General features: G+C 40.9%; 1 protein-coding gene and 1 long non-coding RNA gene across 2 annotated transcripts in view; one reads left to right on the forward strand and one right to left on the reverse strand.

Annotated features, from left to right (window-relative positions):
* Nucleotides 1-5,020: 5,020 nt before the first annotated feature.
* The window catches only part of BAIAP2L1 (BAR/IMD domain containing adaptor protein 2 like 1), a 61,148-nt gene continuing 42,412 nt past the window's right edge, over nt 5,021-23,756 (reverse strand). Inside the window, exons 4-14 of the mRNA XM_090024440.1 lie at nt 21,028-21,089; nt 20,864-20,935; nt 20,305-20,442; nt 16,926-17,078; nt 16,370-16,537; nt 14,972-15,122; nt 13,843-14,050; nt 13,390-13,467; nt 12,955-13,132; nt 6,492-6,532; nt 5,021-5,634 (exon numbers count right to left, since the gene is read on the reverse strand). Of these exons, the coding sequence (XP_089880566.1) occupies nt 5,559-5,634; nt 6,492-6,532; nt 12,955-13,132; nt 13,390-13,467; nt 13,843-14,050; nt 14,972-15,122; nt 16,370-16,537; nt 16,926-17,078; nt 20,305-20,442; nt 20,864-20,935; nt 21,028-21,089 (1,325 nt within the window). The 3' untranslated portion in view covers nt 5,021-5,558. The remainder of the gene's footprint in view (nt 5,635-6,491; nt 6,533-12,954; nt 13,133-13,389; nt 13,468-13,842; nt 14,051-14,971; nt 15,123-16,369; nt 16,538-16,925; nt 17,079-20,304; nt 20,443-20,863; nt 20,936-21,027; nt 21,090-23,756) is intronic.
* LOC149854971 (uncharacterized) overlaps nt 17,062-23,756 on the forward strand; it is a 35,447-nt gene continuing 28,752 nt past the window's right edge. The window contains exons 1-2 of the long non-coding RNA XR_016438749.1: nt 17,062-17,197; nt 21,132-21,307. This is a non-coding gene — a long non-coding RNA (uncharacterized LOC149854971). The remainder of the gene's footprint in view (nt 17,198-21,131; nt 21,308-23,756) is intronic.

A 23,756-nucleotide genomic window follows, 5' to 3' on the forward strand; every position in this document is an offset into this window, starting at 1 on the left:
GTGCCGGTTGTTCCTCCCCAGGTGCATCACCTTGCACTTGTCTGTGTTGAAACCCATCTTACTCTCGTCCGTCCACCCTTGTAACCTGTCTAGGTCTGATTGTATCCTGTTGCTTCCTTCTAGTGTGCCCATGTTCCCCCACATCTTAGGTGTCATCAGCAAATTTGAACAGGGTGCTTTTTACCCCCTCGTCCAAATCACTGATGAAGATGTTGAACAGTGCAGGCCCGAGGACCGAGCCCTGGGGGACCCCACTGCCCACGTCCTTCCAGGTTGAGAAGGACCCATCCACTACCACCCTCTGGGTGCGGCCCTCCAGCCAGTTGGCGACTCATTTGACTGTGTGGGTGTCTACGGCACAGCCCCCCCAGTTTCTTAATGAGAACGGGGTGAGAGATGGTGTCAAAAGCCTTGCGGAAGTCCAGGAAGACTATGTCCACTGCTACCCCTGCATCTAATGATCTGGTGATCTGATCATAAAAGGCCAGCAGGTTGGTTTGACAGGACCTGCCACTGATGAACCCATGTTGGTTGCCCCTAAGCATGCAGGCCCCTGCTGGCCCCTCCTGGATGTGTGCCAGAATACTTTTCTCGAACAGCTTGCCTAGGATCGAGGTAAGACTAACTGGCCTATAGTTTCCCGGGTCCTCCCTCCCTTTTTTGAAGATGGGAACCACGTTGGCCCTCTTCCAGTCCTCCGGTACCACTCCAGAGCACCACGAGTGCTCATAAAGCCGTGCCAGGGGTCTTGCAATGACCTGGGCCAGTTCCTTTAGAACTCTAGGGTGGAGATCATCCAGACTGGCTGACTTGAATACGTCCAACCCCTCCAGAAGCTCCCTAACTAAATCCTCGCTAACCCTTGGCCCAGGTGTGCCTCCCCCTGGGCCCGAGGGGGGCCCAGCAGGGAGATGGGTGTTCTGGTCCCTACTTAGGAAGACGGAGGCAAAGAAATCGTTAAACCTGTTAGCTTTGCCGTCTGGTGTGATGACCAAGTTACCCATGTCGTCCTGCAAGGGCCCCACATTACCCGGGACCTTCTTTTTACCCCTTATGTATTTAAAAAAGGACTTCTTATTGTCCTTAACCTGGGAACCTAGTCCCAGTTCCATCTCTGCCTTGGCCTTCCTAACTACCCCCCTACATCCCTGAGCAACTGCAGAATAGTCCTCCCTGGTGATGACCCCTTCTTTCCATTGGGTGTAAGCCTCCTTTTTAGCAAGGAGACATTCCCAGATGCTTTTGGTGAGCCATGGAGGCTTGTGTGCTCTCCTGCTCCCTTTGATCCTCATTGGGATTGCCTTCCTTTGGGCTTGGAGAATTGTCTCCTTAAGGAGCGACCACTCTCCTTGGACACCTGGCTCCCCGCCCCCCCCAGGACCTCAGCGCTTCTCCAGCTATCCTCCTTAGCTTGCTGAAGTTTGCCCCCCTAAAATCTAGGGCTGCTGCCTTACTGCATGCCTTTGCCACCTTGTGCTGGATGGTGAGTTTGCATGTGACACTAAGCTAGGGGTAGTAATAGATACACTGGAGGGTAGGGCTAGGATTCAGAGAGAGGACTGGACCAAAAGAAATCTCATGCAGTTCAGTAAGGACAAGTACAAAATCCTGCACTTGGGATGGAAAAGTCCCATGCTGAGGGTGACTGGCTGGGCAGCAGCTCTGTAGAAAAGGATCTGGGGATTACAGTGGATAGGAAGCTGAGTAAGCCAACAGATGCCCCTGTTGCTAAGAAGGCTAACAGCATAGTGGGCTGCTTTATCAGGAGTGTTGCCAGCAGACTGAGGAAAATGATTATTCCTCTTTATTCAGCACCGGTGAGGTCACATCTGGAATAGTGTCCTGTTCTGGGCTCCCCAATACAGAAAGGATGTGGACAAATTGGTGATAGCCATTTTTATTGTCCTCCAATGCACTAAGGGGCTGGGGCACAGGACTTGTGAGGAGAGGCTGAGGGAACAGGGTTTATTTAGTCTGGAGAAGAGAAGACTGAAGGGATTTAATAGGGTGGTACCAAAGAGGATGGAGCTAGATTGACACAACAAGGAGCAACGGTCTCAAGTTGCAGCAAGGGAGTTTTAGGTTTGATATTAGGAAAAATTCTCCCATACGGAGGTAGTAAAGCATTGGAACAGGTTATTCTCCATTCTTGGAAGTTAAGACCTGGGCTAGACAAAGGTTTGACTGGGATGATCCAGTTTGGGATAGTCCTGCTTTGAGCAGGGGGGTGGACTAGATCTTCTGAGGTCCCTTCCAACCCTAAGTTTATATGATTCTAAGGATTACCTGTTAAGATGTTAGGATGCAACCGCCTGCATGATCCTGTAATAGTACAAGTGTAGCAAATCCACTCCAGCTTTGACCCTGCTTGATTCGGGGTCAAAGCTAAGGCAGTTGTGCTAAATTGTATTGCTGTAGCATCATTAAGGGCAACAGATGCATCCTAATAGCTGATCTAGGCTCATGGAGTGTTTTAATGTGTATGGGCCAATCTCAGAAAACATTTGTCTGTGCCCTCAGTCTGACACAACAGATTAATTGTCCCAAGAGACTACAATTAAAAAAAAAAAAAAACAACTACAGAAGCGCTAGAAGAAATCTTGCGGTGTTGCAAAAACAAACAGCCAGCATAGATAAAAATCAACAATTAAAAAAAGACTGAATTTTTAATTTCAATCAGATTTTTTAATTTAATGATATTTAAAAAAATTTAAGATGCTTTTTAAAAAACAACAACCCTGTATACGGATAGTTTTAATTTAAGATCTGCTAAAGCTCAAAGATATCATCATGGAACTGAGATTATAATTTCTAATTATATACTGTTTGAGACAATATATTCATATAACCTCGTTAGAAAAGTTTTATAAATAGGTCACAACAGGCCATGGGCTATATTAGGGCCCAATCTTATGAGGTCCCAGAGGCTCCTCTACAGATTAGTAAAGATTAAAGAAAACTACTCTACCCAATGGGACTCAGTGCTCAGTCTAGAAGATCCCATTAAGCATCTCAGTGGTGCTTAGTTTCAGTTCTCAAAATGGATTTCTCTCCAGAGATAACATCCTTGTTAACAGCAGTATATGGAGATGAGAAACACTAGACTTGATTACTTACCCATCAGCTCTCTTGACTGTGTACACAAATTTTCAGAGAGACAAACCTTTACCTCTCTAAAAGTCCAGTTTCAAGACTTTAAATTGATAAAGGATATGAAACGACAGGACTGCATTTTTAATAGAAAACAGTGGTTAAAGCAAGGCTTCCTGACCAGTGATTTAAATCTATTTGTTTTAAATCAAATCCATCCTGAAGATAGAGGAGAATTTTCAACAGGCCTCCTCTTTAATGGGTTCTTCTATCACAGAGAATGTAAGGGACTACCACTCCCACTCCTTTCTTTATGGGGGAGGAGGAGGAACAAAGAGAGGTGGGCCTAACTTTCCAAGCACCACCCACCTAAGCTGATGCAATCTCATCCTTGCTCTAAAATACATCGTCTTTACTGGGCAAAAGCACAGTGCTGTTTTCCTTCAGCCTAGAAAATTGTTGTTAATAAGTAGCCTTGCCCTTTTATACACTTTCCAAACATCTCCTTAAGGAAATTTGGAGAACTATTTGCTCTGGTATCAGTTGGTCACCACATGGGCAGGAAGTCATTCTTGTGAGATCTAATATTGCCCACTTCAGAACATCATGGAAACTTAATTTCTAAAATTCAGTGTGTTTGCTATGGTCAGACAAAAATCACTTGCTGAACTAACCACCAATCCATTTAGGTACAGGATTGCCTGTGTTTTGTTTGTGCCAGTTACAGAAATCTGTCTTCAGATCATTGCATTTGACCTTTTCAAAAGTAGAGTCCATATCCATTCTCTTATATAGTGCAGATATGCATCCATCTACCCCCTCCAGACTAATGCTGAAGGACTGCAGAGTTGTTGTTGTTTTTTTTTTTTTTTTACAAACTAGATACTAGAACTAGTTAGCTTAGAAATTCAGCTATTTACATAGCTAGTAATGACCATGCAGTTTTAGAAAAGGAGTGAAAAAGTTTAAACTGTGCAAGAGGCAGAATGTAATATTCAAATTAGGGTCAGGATCCTGGTACAGATGCAGCTACTCTCATAACATGTGGAATGGGGTCCTTAGTGAGCAGAAGGGGCCAAAGCCTGTGTTTGGCGTACAGTGTGGAAAATGTTACTCTCAACAGTACAATGGTGCTCAAAACAACTTTGCTGGAGTTGGGTAAGTAGAGATCCAGAGGGGGAAAACTTGCAGCACCATACATTTTTCTAGAGGTTTCCTTACCCAAACTCTGCCTACCGTAGGAGATCAGAGCCTGAGCTAGCTGAGGATTTGAAGTCGTAAGTCATTACTGCCGCCACAAGTAGAATTCAGCTTGGTGGCTCAGTTCTACACTCACACTGGCACACGTAGAACATGGTTAAGTGCAACTGTAAAAATACAATGGAGGGAACAGTCCTGCAGATCCCGGATAACAGATGGATGAGCAAAAGAACCAAAATGTTTTCCATTTCTGTGATTTAAAGGGACACCACCTACATGCTGTTTGTTAGTAAACATTTTTTGGTGATATTGGACATGTAAGTACATTTAAAAATCTAGCATATTTCTGCATTTCTCTTGTGTTATTCTGTAAACTGCATTTTAACTTTTGGATATGGAGGGCTGCAATGTTTCAGGCATAGGAAAATTGTTGAAAAGGCAACTACTTGCATTAGAATTTAAAAAATCATGGTAGCGCTTTAAGTTTTGTGGCAGTAATATTTCTATAAAAATTATAACTTGACAAATTTAGGTTGACAGTCCCTTTAAAGTTATTATAGTGCTGCAGGAAAATATTTTTTCATTGAAAGAGCATTAGTTTTAAAGTAAAGTAGAATATTACTGAAGAAAAGGAAAAAAAAAAAATCAGACCTTTTATAATAATTTTGTGCTACACACATTTGAAATGCTATTTGATATGTGAACGTCAAGAAAAGCATGATGCATCTAATCTCATTTATAGGATAAATATTTATTTATTTATTTATTTATAACCTAGAACATCTTTATATTAAACAAAATAATGAAATACATAATCATTTTATACAAGCAAACATATTTTTCAGTATTAAGGCAGTTATTGTATTATTCTTTCCTATTAAAAAAATCATTTTTTTTGGTCTAGTCAGTAAATATTATATGGAAACTTAAATACTAGAACTTATCCAAGGTAACAGTTCATGGGGAAATAATATAAATGATAAATTATGCTGTTAACTACAATGGTCACTTTCCCCCTATAATTTCACAATTATCTCTCTGATGAGGGCATAGTGTAAAATCAAGCGAAAATTCTCACACACACTAACCCAGAGCAATTATGCATTTAGGAAGCAAGTGAATTTTTAAAATCAGAAATCTATTCCAATATTTTCCTACTTACAGTAATTACATTTAAATAAAGTTTAAAAGCAACTTCAGATAGCTTTTATAAATCATATTGCCAAAAAATGCTGTTTAGAAAGAGTAAAAATATTTAAATGTTACATTCATCGAATTATTGGTGCTGATCTGTCATTTGTTACTGTTGGTCGGAGTTTCACTGTGGCAAAAGGATTTTCTCCACTGTAAAGAGAAAAAATTACAAATTACTACAAGCTCAATGGCAATAAACAGACAACTAGCATGACTAAAGTAACTCAAGTGACAGCACAGTAAAGCAATGTGTCTGTGCTTGTGTGCTTTGCTGAAGAGAGGTGGATTTAAGTCAATCCTTAACATGTTTTATTGAATGGGTTTTAACACCTTTTTTAAGGAATGGCATGTATTTTCTCTCTAGGATTGACTTTTTAATAATGACATTTCTATTTAGCCAAAATATACATGGAACTGAATGCCCCAGTAAAAACTTACAAGTCAGCTGTACAATAATCACAGAGTAAGATGTGTAATATCCTTTCCTCTTTGATACTTGTTTGAGGAATAAGTCATAGTTTTAGATTACAAAACACTATGCAGTTTATCCTGTTTTAGTTAAACTAGACTAAAAAGAATCCCCAAACACTTTATAGGTTCAGGATAAGGACTGTAACATATTTTTTCATCCAAATAGTCCGACACAGCTTTCACTTCCCCATTCTGGAATTCAGATAAAACTAGCTAGTTGAAATACAGTAAAGGAAAATTAAGTCATGTTCTCCATGTTTCTTCACTTTAACCCCAGCTTAAGAGCCTGATCCTGCTTTCTTTCACATAAATGGAAATTCTGAATAGGCTGAATTTCCTTTATTTTACCACTGACAATCACCAGCCACCGTGCTTAGGAAAACTTAAGTGTGATGAATTTGAGTAGTGCTGTTTAACTAGCACATTTAGCAGGAGGCATTATGAAATGCAAAACAGATTTATACCTTTACCAATACAAATAAAACCATCTTTAGTATAGTATATCTTAGGGGAGTTTAATTTAAAACAACCCGTACCTTAGGAAAGGTGGTTTTGTAATGCCATTTATGTCAGGTTTCTGTAAAAAGAAGGAAAGGACTTCAGTATAGAGTTTACAGGTGAATACATAAGCACAAATGAAGAATGAGGAGACTCGCAAAATAGAGATAACCCTTCTGTTGTTGTCATCAGGTTCAGGATCTGCAAGGAGTATCTTTATGTAAGTGCTAATTGGGCATTTAGAAGTCAGATAATGAATTATAAAAATTGTTTGTAACCAGATGCCACATAAAAAGTAAAAGGAGAGTCTAAAATGAGAGAGAGAACACTGGATTAGACTGATTTACAGCATGCTGCAGATTATGTTGGACTTTTTAAATCACTCCTGAAAATGTAAAAGTCCCATTACTTACAGTAGTCATTAACATGAACAGAGTTTAAATTCTGGTCATCACGCTGATACATAAATGGCTGCATCTAAACATGTTCAGCTGCAACAATGCAATTACAAAGGCCAGCTGTTGATGTTTCATTTTATAGAGGGTGTTACTGGATTTTGTCCTAACATACCATGAATCCAAGTGAAAGAATCAAAATAGCAGCCAAATTTAATGGCATGTTTGAAATTAAAAATAGGAGGGACCTAGTTCTCATTTGTCATACCAGCCCAACTGCACTCCCAATTGCTGGAATACAAGGTATGAGATATGTGTTTGTAACTAGACCTTATCAATCAAAGGCAGAGTTAGCAACATTACATGGATGTGTCCTTTCTCCACTGTATATAAGAGGATGATATACATGCGGAAATTTGATTATCCATCTCTAGCATTTCAGTACATTTACAACAGTACAAGTTAAATATGATACATGACATTCTTTCTGTAGAAAAAATAGTTACTGTGTATTATTTTCTGAATGAAGTTGATACTTTTCATTTTTGTGAAGTTGTTCAGATAATCCAGGAGATGGCAGTATTACACCATCATAATGTTATTACCATAGTCAAATTTCCAGTTGAGATAAAAGGAAAACTTGCATCAAAAGTAATATTTTTCAGATGCCTATTCAACAGTTTTGTGGTTATTAAATATAGTTTCCACTGTATTAGTACAGATGAGAGAAATCAGAGACTAAATCGACTGTATAAATCAGTACATTAAAATTAATTACACTGCAGAATAACTCTAACACTGCACAATTACTCTAACAGGCATCAAAAGGAAAATGAAAGTGGCAGCTCAAAAAGAATGAAAATGTACTGTTAAATTTGAATATACATATACATATAGCTACAGGAATACATGATCAGCAACTAGGTAAATGTGTGACTCTTCATTTGGTCTACAGTAAAAACACCCAGTAGAGGGAATTATTAGGTTTACACACTTGCAGTGTACAACTATCAGAATAAAAAGTATATCACTTAAAGTGTGTATGAACCCTTTGTGCTTTACATACATTAAGGTTCTAACTTCCATAATTTTAGTTGGGTCCAAAGGTATTTTGAAATCAATACTGATGGAGGCCTCAGTTCAAGAGGCTGAATCTCATGACTAACAGTGCACCTGAGTAATCCCACTGAAAGCCTTTAGGGTTAGGTACATGCTTCCATAACTTCTAAACCAGAGTTCGAGTTGCATGCTGTTTCTGATAAAACACAAACAAGCAAGGAAAAACAAATCTTTACCTGTGAGCTATCAAGTATTTTTTAAAATGTGGGCTGTTATACTAATCTTTTTAAATGAAATAGTTCCCAGGGATTTTTTTTTTAAATTAACGAAGGTTGGACAACTAATTTAATCAGATTTAAACCAAGAACACAGATGAAGAAACCCAGGGGCTAAGCCATTAAGGCTGGATACAGATGTTCAAAAAGCCCCTAGCGCAAGTACTCTTAACTATCGTGCTTTACTTGAAGTGCTGTAGGACAGAGAGGGAGTGAACCCAACACATGGCTGACACTCGGCAGAGGGGCTTATAGCCTGCCCACACTGGTCAAGGCCACCAAGCTGGGGGGCTCCTGCATGCCTTCTGGGGACTACTGGAGTGTCTCCTTCCCCCAGCCCTACCCCTCTGCCAGCAGGCAGCTGTCAGCATGGGTGGCTGGGGAGTAAAGAGAGGGGAGGGGAGAGAGTTCCCCCCCACAGCTTGCTGGCTGGGAGCTTGTGGGGATGAGAGGTTGGGGCCAGGCAGCCCTGTGCTGCAGGTGTCAAGAGGCTGGGGGAAGGGGGGCACTGAATGTACCCTAGCCCAGCCCAGCCCCCCTGACACCCCAGCCAACAAGCTGTGGGGCGGGGGGTCCCTCCCCCCCGGCCACATTTGCCGGCATAGCAAAAAGCTGGGCCAGGCAGCCCCATCCTGCAGCTCTGGCTGCAGCATTGCGGGGGCTGCTTAGGGAGTCCTGCCTGCTGCGAGGTCTCCCTCCCACAGCTTGCTGGCTGGGCTCTTGAGTGGCTGGGCTAGGTCCAGCTGCAGGGGGACTCCCTACCCCACTCCCCCTCCACCCCGTCTCTTGACAGCTGCAGCCAGAAGCTGCAGCACAGGGCTGCATAGCTCGGCTTTTTGCCATGCCCAGAACTGTGGGTGGGGGAAGGGAGTCCCCCCGCTGCACTGATCCAACCTGCCCCCCCAGGGACCCCAGCCAGCAAGCTGCGGAGGGGTACTTGCGGTGGGGTTGGGGAATGGGCTGTTCCCTCCACTCCCTACCTGGCCACGCAGGGAGGAGACAGAGGCTTTTCTGTCTCTTCTCTATGACAGAGCAGATTAGCATTGACCAAGGCTAGCAAGCTGCCCAGCAAGGGGCCCCTGGGATGCTGGAGGAATGTCACCTACATTAAGTCAGGATGGGATGTGGTACAGACGTTCGTTAAAGTGAGATCTGCCATTTTTTAAGTGCTTTATGCACCGTGAGCGTCTATTCTATTACAGCCATAAGGCACTTTCTTTGTGCTTAATGCATGTTAAGTGTAATTTTTGTACCTAGCCTAGGCTATCCACTTTTTAGAGGTCATATATTCCAGTGAATCATACTATGCTTCATTACAAGTTGCATACTGTTGTAGTGTTCACATGGAACAAAATATTTCAAAATTTTACAGACAGCTTCCTGTCACACTGAGTTGGTTTCCACAGCCTTAGAGGAAGCAGGGAGAGGGAGAGAGACTTGCACAGAAGCGGGTGAGGCAGGGAGCAGCTCTGCATTGTACTCCTAGGTAGATTCCCATGTAAACTTCACTTGCTCCAAATTCTGTATGTTCTTTAAAGGAGCGGAAGTAGATACGGCAGGTAACAGAACTATGGAGCAGCTACAGTTTCCTTGCTATGCTTACATTTTGATCTCACTGGCAGCAACTTTTCTCTACAGCTCCCTTCTCTGTTGTAGCCAAGACAGGGAGCAGCATATGGCCACAGAGGAAGTTCTCCTGGCAGAGGTTGGGAGGGGCCCAGACAAGAGCGGTGAATCATAACCTCTCAGATGCTGTAGGATCTGTTGAATTCTCTTTCCTGGTAGACATTTAGGATCCACAGGGTTTTCCAGTCTTTCCTTTTAAAAAAAGCCATAAGCTCACCCTACTCCCAAGAAAACTGGCTAGAATTTTAGAAGGGATTTTCTTGTTCCTGTTGGTTTTGTTTTTGCACAACAGAAGCATGGGGGCTACTATTGTTACACTTGCTCATCTTAACAAAACGTGGAGTAAATGTTGTTTAGAAGTTACTGGAGCTAAATTGACCATATAAAATACAATAGTACAATGAGACTGAGACAAAACTGATGCAGTCATTTAACTGTTCTACAGTAAGTCACATTTTTGCCTGTCTCATTGCAGAGAACTCACTGTATGTACTGCTTGCTTTGCAACTTTTACCGAGCTAATAAATCTTTAAACCATTGCCAACGTAATTACAGCAAAAGGACATGTTGATTCAAAAGGTGATCTGAACATCAGTTGGCCACAGAATAAAATGGAACCAATATATAATGCTGACACTATGTAACCCTTAAGACACATTTTTATCCAAAAAGTAAAATTGCAGCTGACAAAATATAGGTGCTTGGTTCACATAATTGTTTTGGAAGCTCCTAGATCCTTAAATCAACAAACTGTCCAAAGGCTAGAATATAAATCTTTTTTCTCGGCAATCCATTTCATAGAGTGTGAAAGTATATTTCTATAGAAATACATTGTCCTAGAAATGCTACATCACAGTGGGATTATGCAGTTCTTTGCAGCAGATTGTCAGTAATGAGTAAAACCCCTAATGAATTGTGGCTTCAAAAATAATTTTGGAAATGGTTTACAAAGAGCCTTCACTGAACAATCTGAATGTACTCTTCATAAATTAAAAGGCTCCTTATAGGGAATTTAAGAGACCCTTCTGCCTTGAAAAATAGCAACTAGTCACATCTGTTCAAAGTATAGAAAACATCTGGTAGGGTAGTAACAAAACATGGTTACCATTTCTTTAGCAGTATAATACTTTCAGAAGCAAATAAAGTGATAGCCCAGTTGCCTACAGAGTTTGTAAGAAGTGCAGTATGGCCATTGAGAAGCATTAATACAGAAGGTAATTGTGACAGGAGTTCTAGCAAGTGTTGCAATGGTAATTGCTTCCTCCTTTCCCAAGGAACAGGCATGCACCTCAAAAAGTAACATGCTGCCCTAAAAGAAGTATGTGGGAAGGCCAGGAAAAAGAAAAAAAAAAAAAAGAGAGAGTGTTGTTATTTTAAGTTACACAAAATATTTCTGAAATATGAGCACTGAATGGATTGAAATGACCTAACAGAAGTGACTATATAACCAGAGTACTGCTTATAGGGTAGCTGAATTACTGTTTCTCTTTTGAGACTATAGTTCTGATAAGATACCAGAATCTATCTTCTACTCTATATCCATACAACAAAATAATTCTTGAAAATTAATAAGTATAAGCAGGAGAGTCTTAAGTGGGTATGCAATACATTATATAGTATTTGACACAGTTTTGTTATTGGCATGCCACACACCAGGTTCAGTAGATTCATTGTTCTTGGAGACCATTTGATATTCTTAAACTTACAAATCTAAATCTTATCAGAAAAAGATGTTTATTTCAGACTCTAGGCACCTTTGGTAATTACATAAAACATAAATAATATCAGAAACAAAACCAGCAGCAAATGTCACCATGTTCCAACAATAACCAGTTAACTGCTGCAGGAATATTTTTGTTGTTGTTGTGGTTGCTGTTTGGGGTTTGGTTTGAAGTTCAACTGTCTCAAAAACAAAAAGCACTTTTTCAGACCAAAGAGAGGAAGTTGGGAATTTCTTAACACAGGATTCCCACAGGGAGATGACCCTGCCAAGCAACTGCTTCTTCTCCTCCTCCTCTGTACTCAGTTTGATCTCAACTGTAGCATTTGCTGTTTTGTACAGTCTGACAGTTATACATCTTCTTTTAATGAAAAATACTGTTTTTCCCCCCCTCTCAAAACTTCTTTGGCAGGGAATCTAAGTTTCTGCATCTGCAAATGATATAAGTTTGGCTATAAAAGGAATTCTTCTGTGTGTGGATGCTGTGGAATATCTTAAGTCAGACAACAGAGGATCAGCAGAAGCCCACTACTGTACAGTGGATTTAGGAATCCAAATACAAAGAGAGGGCATTACCAGAAGACCCAGGTAGCTGAGCTCCTAGCAGTTTTTGAGGCAATTGACTTTATTTTTGCAGTTGCATCTTTTACTACAGGTCATGTATTTCATTAAAATAAAAGTGCCAGTTTAAATTTTGAAGTTATAACAACTGATTTTTCCAAAACAAAGTTACTTATTCCCCAGAGAAAATTCAGACAAAGTTATTTCTTTATTTTATACGTAAATGCTTCCTTTTTTCTTTACCAAACATTTAGAGAATAGACTGCCTAATCTAAGTGCGTCTACCCCCTCTACATACCTCCGAATTTATCATAAAAAAGGAAACAGGGAAATAGAAAGGCAGTTTATTTGATTAAGGCTACTATTTGTTTTCTATAGCAACAAGGTTTGCCAATATATCAGAGACCAAGTACTCTCATTTGTATTTGCATCCTTTGATCATTCTAAGCAGGTTATTTACTGATCCAAAATATACTTCAATAAAACACTCATGTCCTTAGTCTATTAGCAGTTTTCAACATACATCATTGTTTGAACATTGATTTAATGGATTCATCAGAATATTTATTTTATTTTACCTGTATTTAATTCAGTTGCGTTCTTGAGGGTGTAGACTTGTATATATGTCTATCTATCCTTCTGCCAGCAGAAGGTTATTTGAAGACTTTCCCCCCCATTTTTACGTACTACTGTTAACTTCTGTGGAGTTGCACAGGTCTTGTGGAATGCCACATTTTGCTCCATGTTCTGAATTGTTTTAAGATTATTTAAATCAGGGCTGTCTAACTTCTGAGTGGCCAGCGGCTGGAAAGGAACATTTGGACTCATAATATCTGATTAAAAGTCACGATGCAGTTTTACTTACAGGAGTTGTGCTGCCTGGTCTTTCTACTGGTACTTTCACAATTGCATCCTTGGAAGAATCCAGTCTCTTATCTGAAACTGCACCCATTTTCAAGGGTCCTAGATAGTCTGGTGGAGGGAGGACAACACCGCCTTTGTCTGCTAGATTTACAGAACTGATACTTCTGATTGGTACAGGGCTACAAGGAAAACAGGCAAATATTAGATTAATTAAAACAATTAATATTACTTTCTGGACCCTAATCTGGCAAAGAACATGTGTGCTTAACCTTAAATATAGGAGTCTTTGCATGGGGGAGAATGGTCACATAATCAAGAAAAATATATTACTGAATGACAAACCCCAAGAGAATTAAAAAAAATATGGAGAGAGAATTTTTGTAAAGTTTAAACATTGTAAAACAATGCAAACCTTTCTTCAAACTGACATCATTACCTTGGCAGTGGCGCAGGTTGTCTGTTTTCAGCTGGTTCTTCCAGTGGTTTTGTGTATGATGATGGAAACCAACCTTTTCTGTACATAGGATGAAAGAAAAGGACAACTTAATGTTTTCACTTAAATATATTTTTAAAGTTTGGTATGGTGTAACATTAAGCTCAGCATAGTAAAGTCTGGATAGTATCTTAGCCACTTGTTTTGGCTCTTGATAGTACTGATAGTATTAAATGGATTTTGTTTATGTATTGCCTTTTGTAGGGCAAATCTATATATATCAATATATATATCTATATATATGTATCTATCTCTATCTCTCAACAGCACCATTTTACTGACCACTAAGGAGTTTTCCCCACAGTCCAAAAGCAGTGACCTTCAGCAAAACCCCCCCGCAAAACTGGTAAGATACATTTGTCCCTTATCTCAAAACTGGGCAATATATTGACATACACTTTAGTCAAGTCATGTTCCCCATAAAGCCAGCCATCCTTTTCTTCAGCTACAAGAAGTGTGATGATGTCTCCTTGTGCAAAGCTAAGTAAGGTCTTGTTGCTTCCAGCCGTATGTGGAAAGATTGTTTTTACTTTTGGTCTTTTCATTATATTGAGCCCTGTGGCAACTGAGGTTGAACGGCATAAATTAGCATCATCTGAATTACCTGTTAAAGAAAAAAAATAATTGTGACGTTAACCACAAGGTAACAAAGGTAAAAGCTGCCCAATAAAAGTACAGTAAAGCAGAACTAAAATATAACTAATTTTCCTACTATCTGTTGTTCTGGTGCAGGGAATTCCAGTTACAATCTTCACAGGTGCCATTTGCAAGTTTTTAACATTACCACAATATTTATGGTGGTTAATATAAGAAATACTTTGAATATTACAACCTTAAACCAGTAGATATAAGAGTTTTACAGGCTTTTAATAGCCACTGCTGGTTTTATCTAGTGGCTAGATGTTGCTAAGGTACATACGCATGAAAGATTTTCTTTTTACAGGTTTCCCTCACTTTATGCTGTACACATATTCCTGGAAAAGGGTGCATAAGTTGAATTCGCAGAAAGGGAACCCACTTCACAATGTAACAAATAAGGATACGTTCCAAGACCTCAACTGTACTGACCCCCAGACCCATTTTTACAAGACAATTTTGGTACTTGCCAACAACAGACAGTACACACAAGCACAGGGCACTATCATAATTGGGATAACAACTGCAGAAACGCATGTCGCAGACAATGAACGAGGAGCACAGATCCACACAGGAGACTATATTCTGGTGCATGTCACTCCCACAATCCACGTCTGCTCTCCCAGGAGAAACTGAATGTCTGTATGAGGCTTTGCAAGACATTAACATCTAGGGAAAAAACTCCAAGCATCCCTCCAGTAGACATTTCTCAATGCCTGTTAGAACGCCATATAGTCAAAACATTGGACTGGTGACTATCTTAGTAGTCAGGAGAGATGCACTAATGTTTGATAGACAACAACATATACTATTTGTACTGCTTGTATATCCATACTGAGATAAAAATGACACCCACTTTCAGCATGAAAATAAGGAAAAAAAAACTCACCTATTGAATTATTTAGTCTTTCTGAAGGTGCCTTTTGAACTGCTGCTGGATTGTTAAACATATCAACTAAAGGACTGGTATATGCTCTACTTGTGGGAGCAGGAGGCACTTTTGCTGCATTTTCATTAAGAGGATAATAATTTTTTCCCATCTACAGATGCAAAAATTTTAATATAGTATTAACATAGCAATGAAATGACATGGACATCTTGGATTATTTGCAGCACTGAATTGCCCCTCTGGGAGTACGTGCAGGAGCCGGCCCCCTCCCTCCCTGCTGTCCCCCAGATGAGCTGCCTGGCAGCAGCAAAGGGCACAAATTTGCACCACCACCTTTGCTGCTGCCAGGCAGGTAGGGGGTGCCACACCAGGGCAGCACAGGGCTCACAGCGTAAAGTAGCTTCCCTGCTTGGCTGCGCTCTGCCCTGCCATATCAGGTCCTGCCCACTGGGCCACGGAGGCCCCACAGAGAGGACAGTAGGGTGTGGAGCCCCAAACCCACAGCAGGTAGCCTGCCTCCACCTCGCACACAGATCTGGGGGGGACCTCACCAGGGGGGCAGGGGGCTTGCAACAGCATGTAGCTTTCCCACCTGGCCCGGCTCTGCCTTGCCATGCTGGGTCCTGCCAGCTGAGCGCGGAGGCCCCAGGGCGGGGGGCAGCAAGGTGGGGAGCCTGAACCCACAGCTGCCTCTGCTGTGCTGCCCCTGGGGGAGTGGGGAGCTGGGCTCCATGCTCTGCTGTGCTGCAGCAGCTGCTGCCTCCCACAGACGGCAGCTGGGGCTTGGGCACTGCAGCTGGGGGGAAGGTGGGGGCTACCTCCAGCAGGGATACGGGGTGGAGAGATGTGGCGGGGGAGTGAGGAGCACCAGCAGTGGTGGGGGGCTGTGGCTTGGAAGTGCGGGGCCTGGACCTGCATCCTAATGAGCTAAGGGGCAGAGGGAGCTCTGATTTTCCATGGTAAAAATCCCCAAATCATCAAATAACAAAAATTTATAGGTACTTAGAATTTATTTTACTATCATGATTGAGGCACTGGTAGGCTTCCAAATTGCTTTAAAATTGTAAATTTATCAATAAAACATTGTATTCAGTTGATACACACGTCTCATTTTAAGTGCAAATTTTGGGCTTTTTAAATCAGAGAACTTGCATTTTTATTAGAGAATTTGTGATTTTTAAACAGAGGAAACCAGGATCCCTGCTAATGGCAATAAGGCTTTGTATGGGTCTATGCATCTGTCTAATGAATACAGTTACAGAACTGAGGGTCCAGCTTGTTACTGAGTTTTTTTCACCATATGCAATTCCAGAGTCTCAAGATTTAAGTCATAAAGTTTACACACATACAAACTCAGGGAAGTCAGTCTTTACTTGCAATTAATGAGGAAATGCATACCACAGTATTTCTTTCTATCATTGGTGAAGGTTGGGGAGTTCCTGATATTGGAGTGGAACCAGGTGTCTTTATCTCTTCTATCATACTGATAACTTTCTCTGGCACTTTTGTAGCATCACTACAGGTTTCCTGCCACACAGGCAACTTGGAGTTAAGTAAATCTGTACACTGCAACCAATAAAAATGGAGTTATAAAACATGCATATTTTTGGGTGAAAACAACATTTGAATTACAATGGACTACATTCTAACTTCAGTTATACCACACCAGTGCAACCTCTATGAAGTCTTTTAACATTGAAGCTTTAATATTTAGCTAGTATATAAACTAAATATATCAATTTAATACTAAGCCATGTGATAGAAATAACATTTAGTGCAAGTTATTTGTGATATTGGAAATACAAGTGGATTGGCACAAGTCTTTCAGTCCTTGGTTTCAAAAGTAAGTAATTACTTCTTTGCTTAAACAAATATAATATAACCTATTGAAAATGTCTCTGTTCTGATGAGACCCCCCCCCTTTTCTACCTCTGCACTTTAGAGCAACACTGACCTGTATATGATAATAGTTCATGTGCTGAGTAAAACTGCAGTGCTTGTCAACCAAAAAGCAGAATCTTCTTTTTTCTTCAAGGAGAGCTTCTCTGCAACCTTCAGCAATAAATCTTTGAATATCACTCTGTCGAGAAGTGACTGTTTCCAAATACTAAATAAATACATAATTATAATATGAACTGTGTGCAGGCTACAAGTTTGACTTCTGACTTGACTGAATTTGTGAGGCAAAAATATCAGCAGTGTTAACATCATTCCTAAAATGGCACAGTAAGTTTTTGCTTTACATGTTTTACATTTAAATGAGTGCTTAGTCTCCTGATGCCAAACAGCTCAGACATTAGCGGATTGACTGGTTTCAGTAATCAAATTTACCCTTAAAATCATTTTGAAGCATGAAAATATTTATGCCTTATTTTTAAAGATGGAGAACTGAGTCAATAAGATTTAACCAAGGTCAAAGACATATGTGTAAGGTTGAAAAACTTCAATCTGAATCCTTAGTGGAACAGGTTAAGCACAAGACAGTCTTTCCTGTACTCATCTTAGGTTAACAGGCAGATGATTACTAGCTGAACATTTAGACTTGATTAAAACTTAAATGATTTTAAGAGAAAAAAGGGAACTGAAAATATATGATAAAAGATAACACATGAAATGGAAAACATAAGAACAAATCACAAGGAATACAATATCACAAAATCAGAGAACTCTGGCTGAAAGGGAATTCCAGAGGTAATCTAGTCCAGCCCACTGCCTGAGCCAGGATCATCCCACCAGTCCAAGGCTCTTAGCTCCACCAGTCCAAGGGTGTTAGCCTGCTTGACAGTATACAGGATAATGGTGGGCATGACCACCCCACCATAGTTGGCATAGATCTTGTGGGGAAGCATCTACGAAGGCTAAATATCTACGAGTCAGCAGGACCAGGTGAACTATACCCAAGGGTGCTAAAAGAACTGGCCGATGTCATTGCGCTATCTGTGGCAAAGTTATTTGAAGACCCATGGTGTTTGGGAAAAGTCTCAGAAGATTAGAAGAATGCCAATGTGGTGCCTATCTTTAAGACAGGGAGAAAGGAGGACCCAGGAAATTACAGACCAATCAGTTTGACCTCAGTCCCTGATAAAATCCTGGACAAAATGATCAAAGAATCCATTACAGAAGGCTAGCAGAAGGCTATACACAAACTATATAGAGGTATAACTTCACCCATCATTAGCACAAGACAACTACTGTTTAACAATCAGATAGAAAAGCTAACAACTCTTTTACCAAATTTTGACAAAGGAGTAAGTTTGCTCACATGCAAGGGTACTTAAGTGCACACTGGGCATGTCTACATGTGCTATTAATTAGCATTAGGCTTACTGTGCAGTAAAATATTGTGCAGTAAGCCTTCCTCAGAAGCATGTCTATACATGTTCTCCATTGGGAACAGATTTGCTCCTGCCCTGCCCTGCCCCCCTGCAGCAGCCAGGGGGAGCTCCAGGCTCCCCCAGGTATTAGCAAGGGGCATGGCGCCAGGAGAGCTCTACTGGCTGCAGTAGCAGCTGTCTCCTGGCCCCATGCACATTGGGAGGGGACCTGATGTGCATCAGGTGAAAAGACAGCTGCCCCTGCAGTGCGTGGAGCTCTATTGGCTGCATGCCTAATCAGGACACATAGCTGCCAGTCCTCGGCACAAATCGGCCTTCTGGGTACGGCTTTCCTGCCCGGCAGGAGGTTTGCTGGAAACTGTCTCGTGTGGAACAGTTGCTGGCAAGCCTCCTGCTGGGCAGGGAGGGAGAGGAGGGAGGGGTCTCTGGCAGCTACCCTGCTTTGTGTGGAGCTGGCTGCTCTGGAACCCAGCCCCCACTCACCTTCCAGAGCAGCCAGCTCTGCACTGGGAGCAGGACAGGGGGTAGAAAGGTCCCTAGTCCCAGTGCTGATTAGCTCCTGGCTCCTGAGGGGAGCTGGGAGCTGAGCAGCACCAGGACTGGGAACAGAGAACTCCCTGTTCCCTTGGCCCCCTGCTGCGTAGGCTGAGTGGGAGCAAATTTGCTCCCAGTCAGCATCTACATGAGTGTTACTGTGCAGTAAATCTAGTACCTATATTTACAGGTACTAGCTAATTTACTGTGCAGTAAAGTGTCTCGTGTAGATGCACCCACTAAGAGAAGCCACACAGAATTAGTGAGAAGTAGCTAATACACTGCAAATGCATGCCCTCATTTAGGGTAGCAACTTCCTAATGTAGATTAACCCATAAAGCTGTCCCCATTCTTTTCCCAGTATAACAGAAGGTTGAAAGGAATTATAAACTGTTTGCCCCCTTGCACCCCACCTCTTCACTTTGTCTGAGCCTTGCTGAGGAACAGAGGTGAATTCAGTATTAGAATACTGAGTTTGCCTCTTAATTGTAGGCACTGGTGATATTATTTAGCTGTCCTGCTTGATTATCATAAAAAATTTTTATGATTAGATGACCAAAACATACTATTTACAGCTACATCTGATTGAAGATGCAGCTTTTTCCCCCATTTTTCAAGATTCAATCCTACAAATGCAGTGCAATCAGTGAGACTACCTATACATCATATTTATTCATGTCCCAAACTACCTTCTCCCCACCCCCCCAAAAAAAATCAGCTTTCCAGAGTAGGGGTGCATGTCTTAAGTGGGAATGCTGATATTCTTTGCTGTAATGAAAGAGTAGAAGCACAGAGACGCTGTAAAATTACTTCCATACTACTCCCCCTGCCAGACTCATGGACAGAGGGGGCGGAGTTCACTCCTCAGAGTCGGAACTAGTGTACCAACCCTTTCACAGCTGCTGTGGAATTGGCAGTAGTTTTTGGCTGAGCAGCCAACAACTGCTGCCCGTTCACCAGTGGCTGTGCAAAGGTTAACACTTAGCTTTTGACTGAGCAATTCAACCACAGTCAGGAATCCCTGCAGTCAGAATTTGAAATAGACTCTAGAAAAAAATTATTTATAAACATTTCTTCATTTTTGTGTGGTATACCAGATAAAAGTTCTATAGAACTAGGCCCTAAACTGTAATTTTCATTGTGTGAGTTCATTTGCTAACAGTGTCTTTAAAACAAAACAGCCTTGGGGAATCAATAAAGCAATGTAACCTGTTTGACGTCCTATTGTCTTACTGTTGCCAAACAGCTAAATAGAAGAATGCATCTAGACAAGTAATTACACTGCAAGCACAGAAAATAGTGGGCAGGTTTTTTTCTTTTCTTAGAAAGAAAGAAAAGCAAAGAAGTCAAGAGAAACTAGATTCAGGAGATAACTTTGATTATAATATTTTATAACAATGACTGATCTTGTTAAGAGACTTCCATAAGAGCAGCAAGCAATCCATGGGGATACAGTACACAAACCTCAATTTCTTTATACTCATATTTCATTGCATTCCTTCCACCTTGACTTTTCCTTTTGATTTTTTTCAGCTCAGCCTGTGACTTCTCCAGTGAATCTAACCTGCTTTTGTGTTCTGTTTGGTATCTCTTTAAAGTTGCCTGCAATCAAAGAATTTAAACATCTTACCATTCATGCTGTAATGCAACTATCAAAGAACTATGCAAGCAGCTAAGAAATGCCTTGAATGATAAATCTTGATTAATAGTGAATCAACATATTTGTCAATGGCTTTTCTTCATATTAGCAGCTCTAATTCAAAACAGAATTCTCCAGCTAAAATAAATTTTCCATTTTTACAAAATAATGTTACATATTTTTCAAATTTAGTATTTAGATCATATTTTAATATATTTTGAGACTAATGATACTAAATCATTTCCAAGATAAGGGGAATGTCTTTTAACACACTTTAAGAGTGAATATTATATACAGTCATGTGCTGCAGAAACATGTTAAAGCAAGAGACAGGGTAAGGAAATGAAATTGATCTGTTGTGGTATCAAGGTTCAATGTACTTACATTCATATATTTTACATCCAGCTCTGTTTTCTTCTCTAGTTCAGTAATAATTTCTTTATGAAATTTTTTGAACTTTAAAAACAAGCAAATTATGTTATGGTTATTTACAAAGTTATGAAATATTCTTGTACAATTTCAAAAAAATTAATGAAATATTTACTTACACTTTCATCTAGACTGTCATTCAGTTTCTTGTGCGCGATTGATATCTCTACAAGAACTTGCCCTGTTGATAAAGAAACCCGGTGTTTTTCTTATTTATTTACAGATGTTTGATATTTTGTCAATGTAGAGGAAGAGGTTGAGGAGGAGGAAGCAGCAATACTCGTATAAGTAACAGAGACAACGTGGAATAAGATTTAAAAAGGGTTTCTTCCTGAAATTATTCAAAACAGCAGTCTTATTCTGAACTGAATAAATTACATGTGGCCACAGATTTATCAGGTAATGTACATGTATGGCAGAAAAAATAATCAATGATTTATTATTACTATTCAAGAACAATATAGAACCTGCCCATGCCACTTGGATTGCTAGGCCAGAACAGATGAAGTTTAGTGTTCTCCTCTCCCAAGGGCTGAGCACATTGCCTTGGTAGTAACCTCTTCTTGCTGGATAAAGGAACAGTGCACGAGAACTAGGGACTATGCTTGATCACGAGTCTTATTTATTCCATAGCTGAACATTGGGACAATTCAAAACATAAACAGCTTTTAAGGTTTGTTAGGTAATCCTATAGCTCATTAAAGTATACGCCACCCACAAAGATTCTGATCTTGTACCTCTCAACTTAATGGAAAAACTCCTTTTGATTTCACTGGTGCAGGATCACACCCATTCTCTACCTCGTTGATTTGTTTTTCTTTATACTGCACTGTGCTCCTCCCCTTTGAAAATACTTAGTCTTACCACCCATTATATATGTTGCTCCACAACTCTCTTCGTACTTCTCTAATTATAGCAGAGCAACACACAAAGCTTTTGAAGGGGGGAAAAAAAAATAAATCACCCTTCTCCCTACAGCACAACACCTCGCCCAACAATAAAACCCTTTTCTTTTCAATAGATGTAAGTGATTCAGAGCCATCAAGCTAGGTAGGTAGCTAGTCTAATTGTGTGAACATATGACTATTACCCTTAGTCCCCCTCTTCTTTCTTCTGACCACCATATTTACTCAAATATAAAGTGACCCTGACTACAAGACAACATCCCATTAATTAGGCTCTGTACATGGAAAATTTATAAATTTGTTATAATTTTCCTGGTATAGAATCCAAGTATTGAAGGGTTATCTTGACTACCCCCCGCCCCACTGCTACAACAGGGGAAGCAGTGGCTGACCCCTGCCTCCCCCGGCCACTGCTCCCCATTGCCCTCTGCCCCACCCACTTCTTTGCCTTGCAGCCTTCCTGCCCTGTCACCTGGACCCCCTCAATCCCTGCTCCCCTCGGCCTCTGCCCTTCCCCTCATTCTCCCAGTCTCTAACTCTTCCCCCAGAAACTCTGCCTCTTCTCCCATTGCTCCCCAATCTCTGCCTCTCCCCTCTGCCTGCCCAGCTCCCCAGTCTCTGCCTCTTTCCCCCTCCCCCCACCAGATTGCCCAGGCTGCTCAGTCCCAGACCACAGCACATGGAAGATCTGCCATTGACTGGCCAAGCAAGCAATACAGCAGTGTTGGCATTACTGATTGGCCAGGCAGGGGAAGGACTTTTCTTGGGCTTCATGCTGGGAGAGACCCCAACCTGACCTGAAGCTGAGCTTTGCTTGTGTGTGTAAGGGCGGGGAAATAGGTGAGAGGCAGAAGCTGCAGAAAAGCAGAGGCAGGGGCAGGAGGCTGCTGTGGATTTCACTGGCCCTGAGCTGGGCTCAGGGCCAGAGTCAGAGCCAAAGCAGCCGCCTGCTCCCCTCTCCACTTTGTATGAGATGGAGGGCTTTTTCCCTTCCAGTGCTGATGGAGGGGGACAGACGGGGACCTCATCGTATATTTGAGTAAATATGGTATTTATTTTACTGAAGTTATGCTGTCTTTCTACTTAAATCCCTTGACACCAAGGGAAGTGTCCATGACATTTGGAAGAGGTGGGAGTATAAGATTGCCATGTTGACAGCTGAATTTCCATACAAGCAGGAGGCAAGAAATTTACCTGTGTACCCAGATCTTGAAAGAGGCATGACTGATGACTGGGTTATGATTAAAGGGGATTTCTAAGCTTGTGTTTTTCCAAGCATTTCCTTCTACGTTACATAATGCTGCTATTGTTTCTTTAGTATTCTGTGTTTCTGGTTAATACAGCATGCAAGGGGAAATACAACGCAAGGTGAGAGTTACTATAGTAACTGATTATTTCATATGCAACAGAAAAGTAAATACAGTTTAGTTACATACAACATTTGTACAGTCGATGGCATGAGTACGTAGCCTGCTATGTTGAGGGTGCACTAGTGGATGCACTCTCTGTAGTGTCTGGATTAATAACTCAACTAGAACTTTTTAAAGGTCAGCGTGGTATTTCCAAACAAAAGGAATCTGTAGAACTGAGAAGGCCTGTAGACATTTATCCGTAATTCGAAGGGAAAAAACATCAGTACTTTAGAAATCCAAAAAATTCAAAATTTAAGGATACTTTTACCAAATGTTTGAGACCATACACAGTTGTATGGTTATATGGTAAATGATGAAAGAGAAAAACTGACAGAGTAAATATGGAATAATATTTAGACCCTCACCCAGAAAAAAAATATTTGATTTTATAAAGACCTTCCACTCCTTCATAAAGTATGTTTTATGCCAGTGCAATGTACTTAGCTAATGGTTGGCAGCATTGTAAAGATTATTGCAGTAGATCTTGGAGCTCCCAGCACTGACAGCTGTCCAACATGTACTGACTCAACT

Source organism: Crocodylus siamensis, chromosome 12 (assembly GCF_052110815.1).
Source record: "Crocodylus siamensis isolate JL-2025a chromosome 12, ASM5211081v1, whole genome shotgun sequence".
Classification (NCBI taxonomy): Eukaryota; Metazoa; Chordata; order Crocodylia; family Crocodylidae; genus Crocodylus; species Crocodylus siamensis.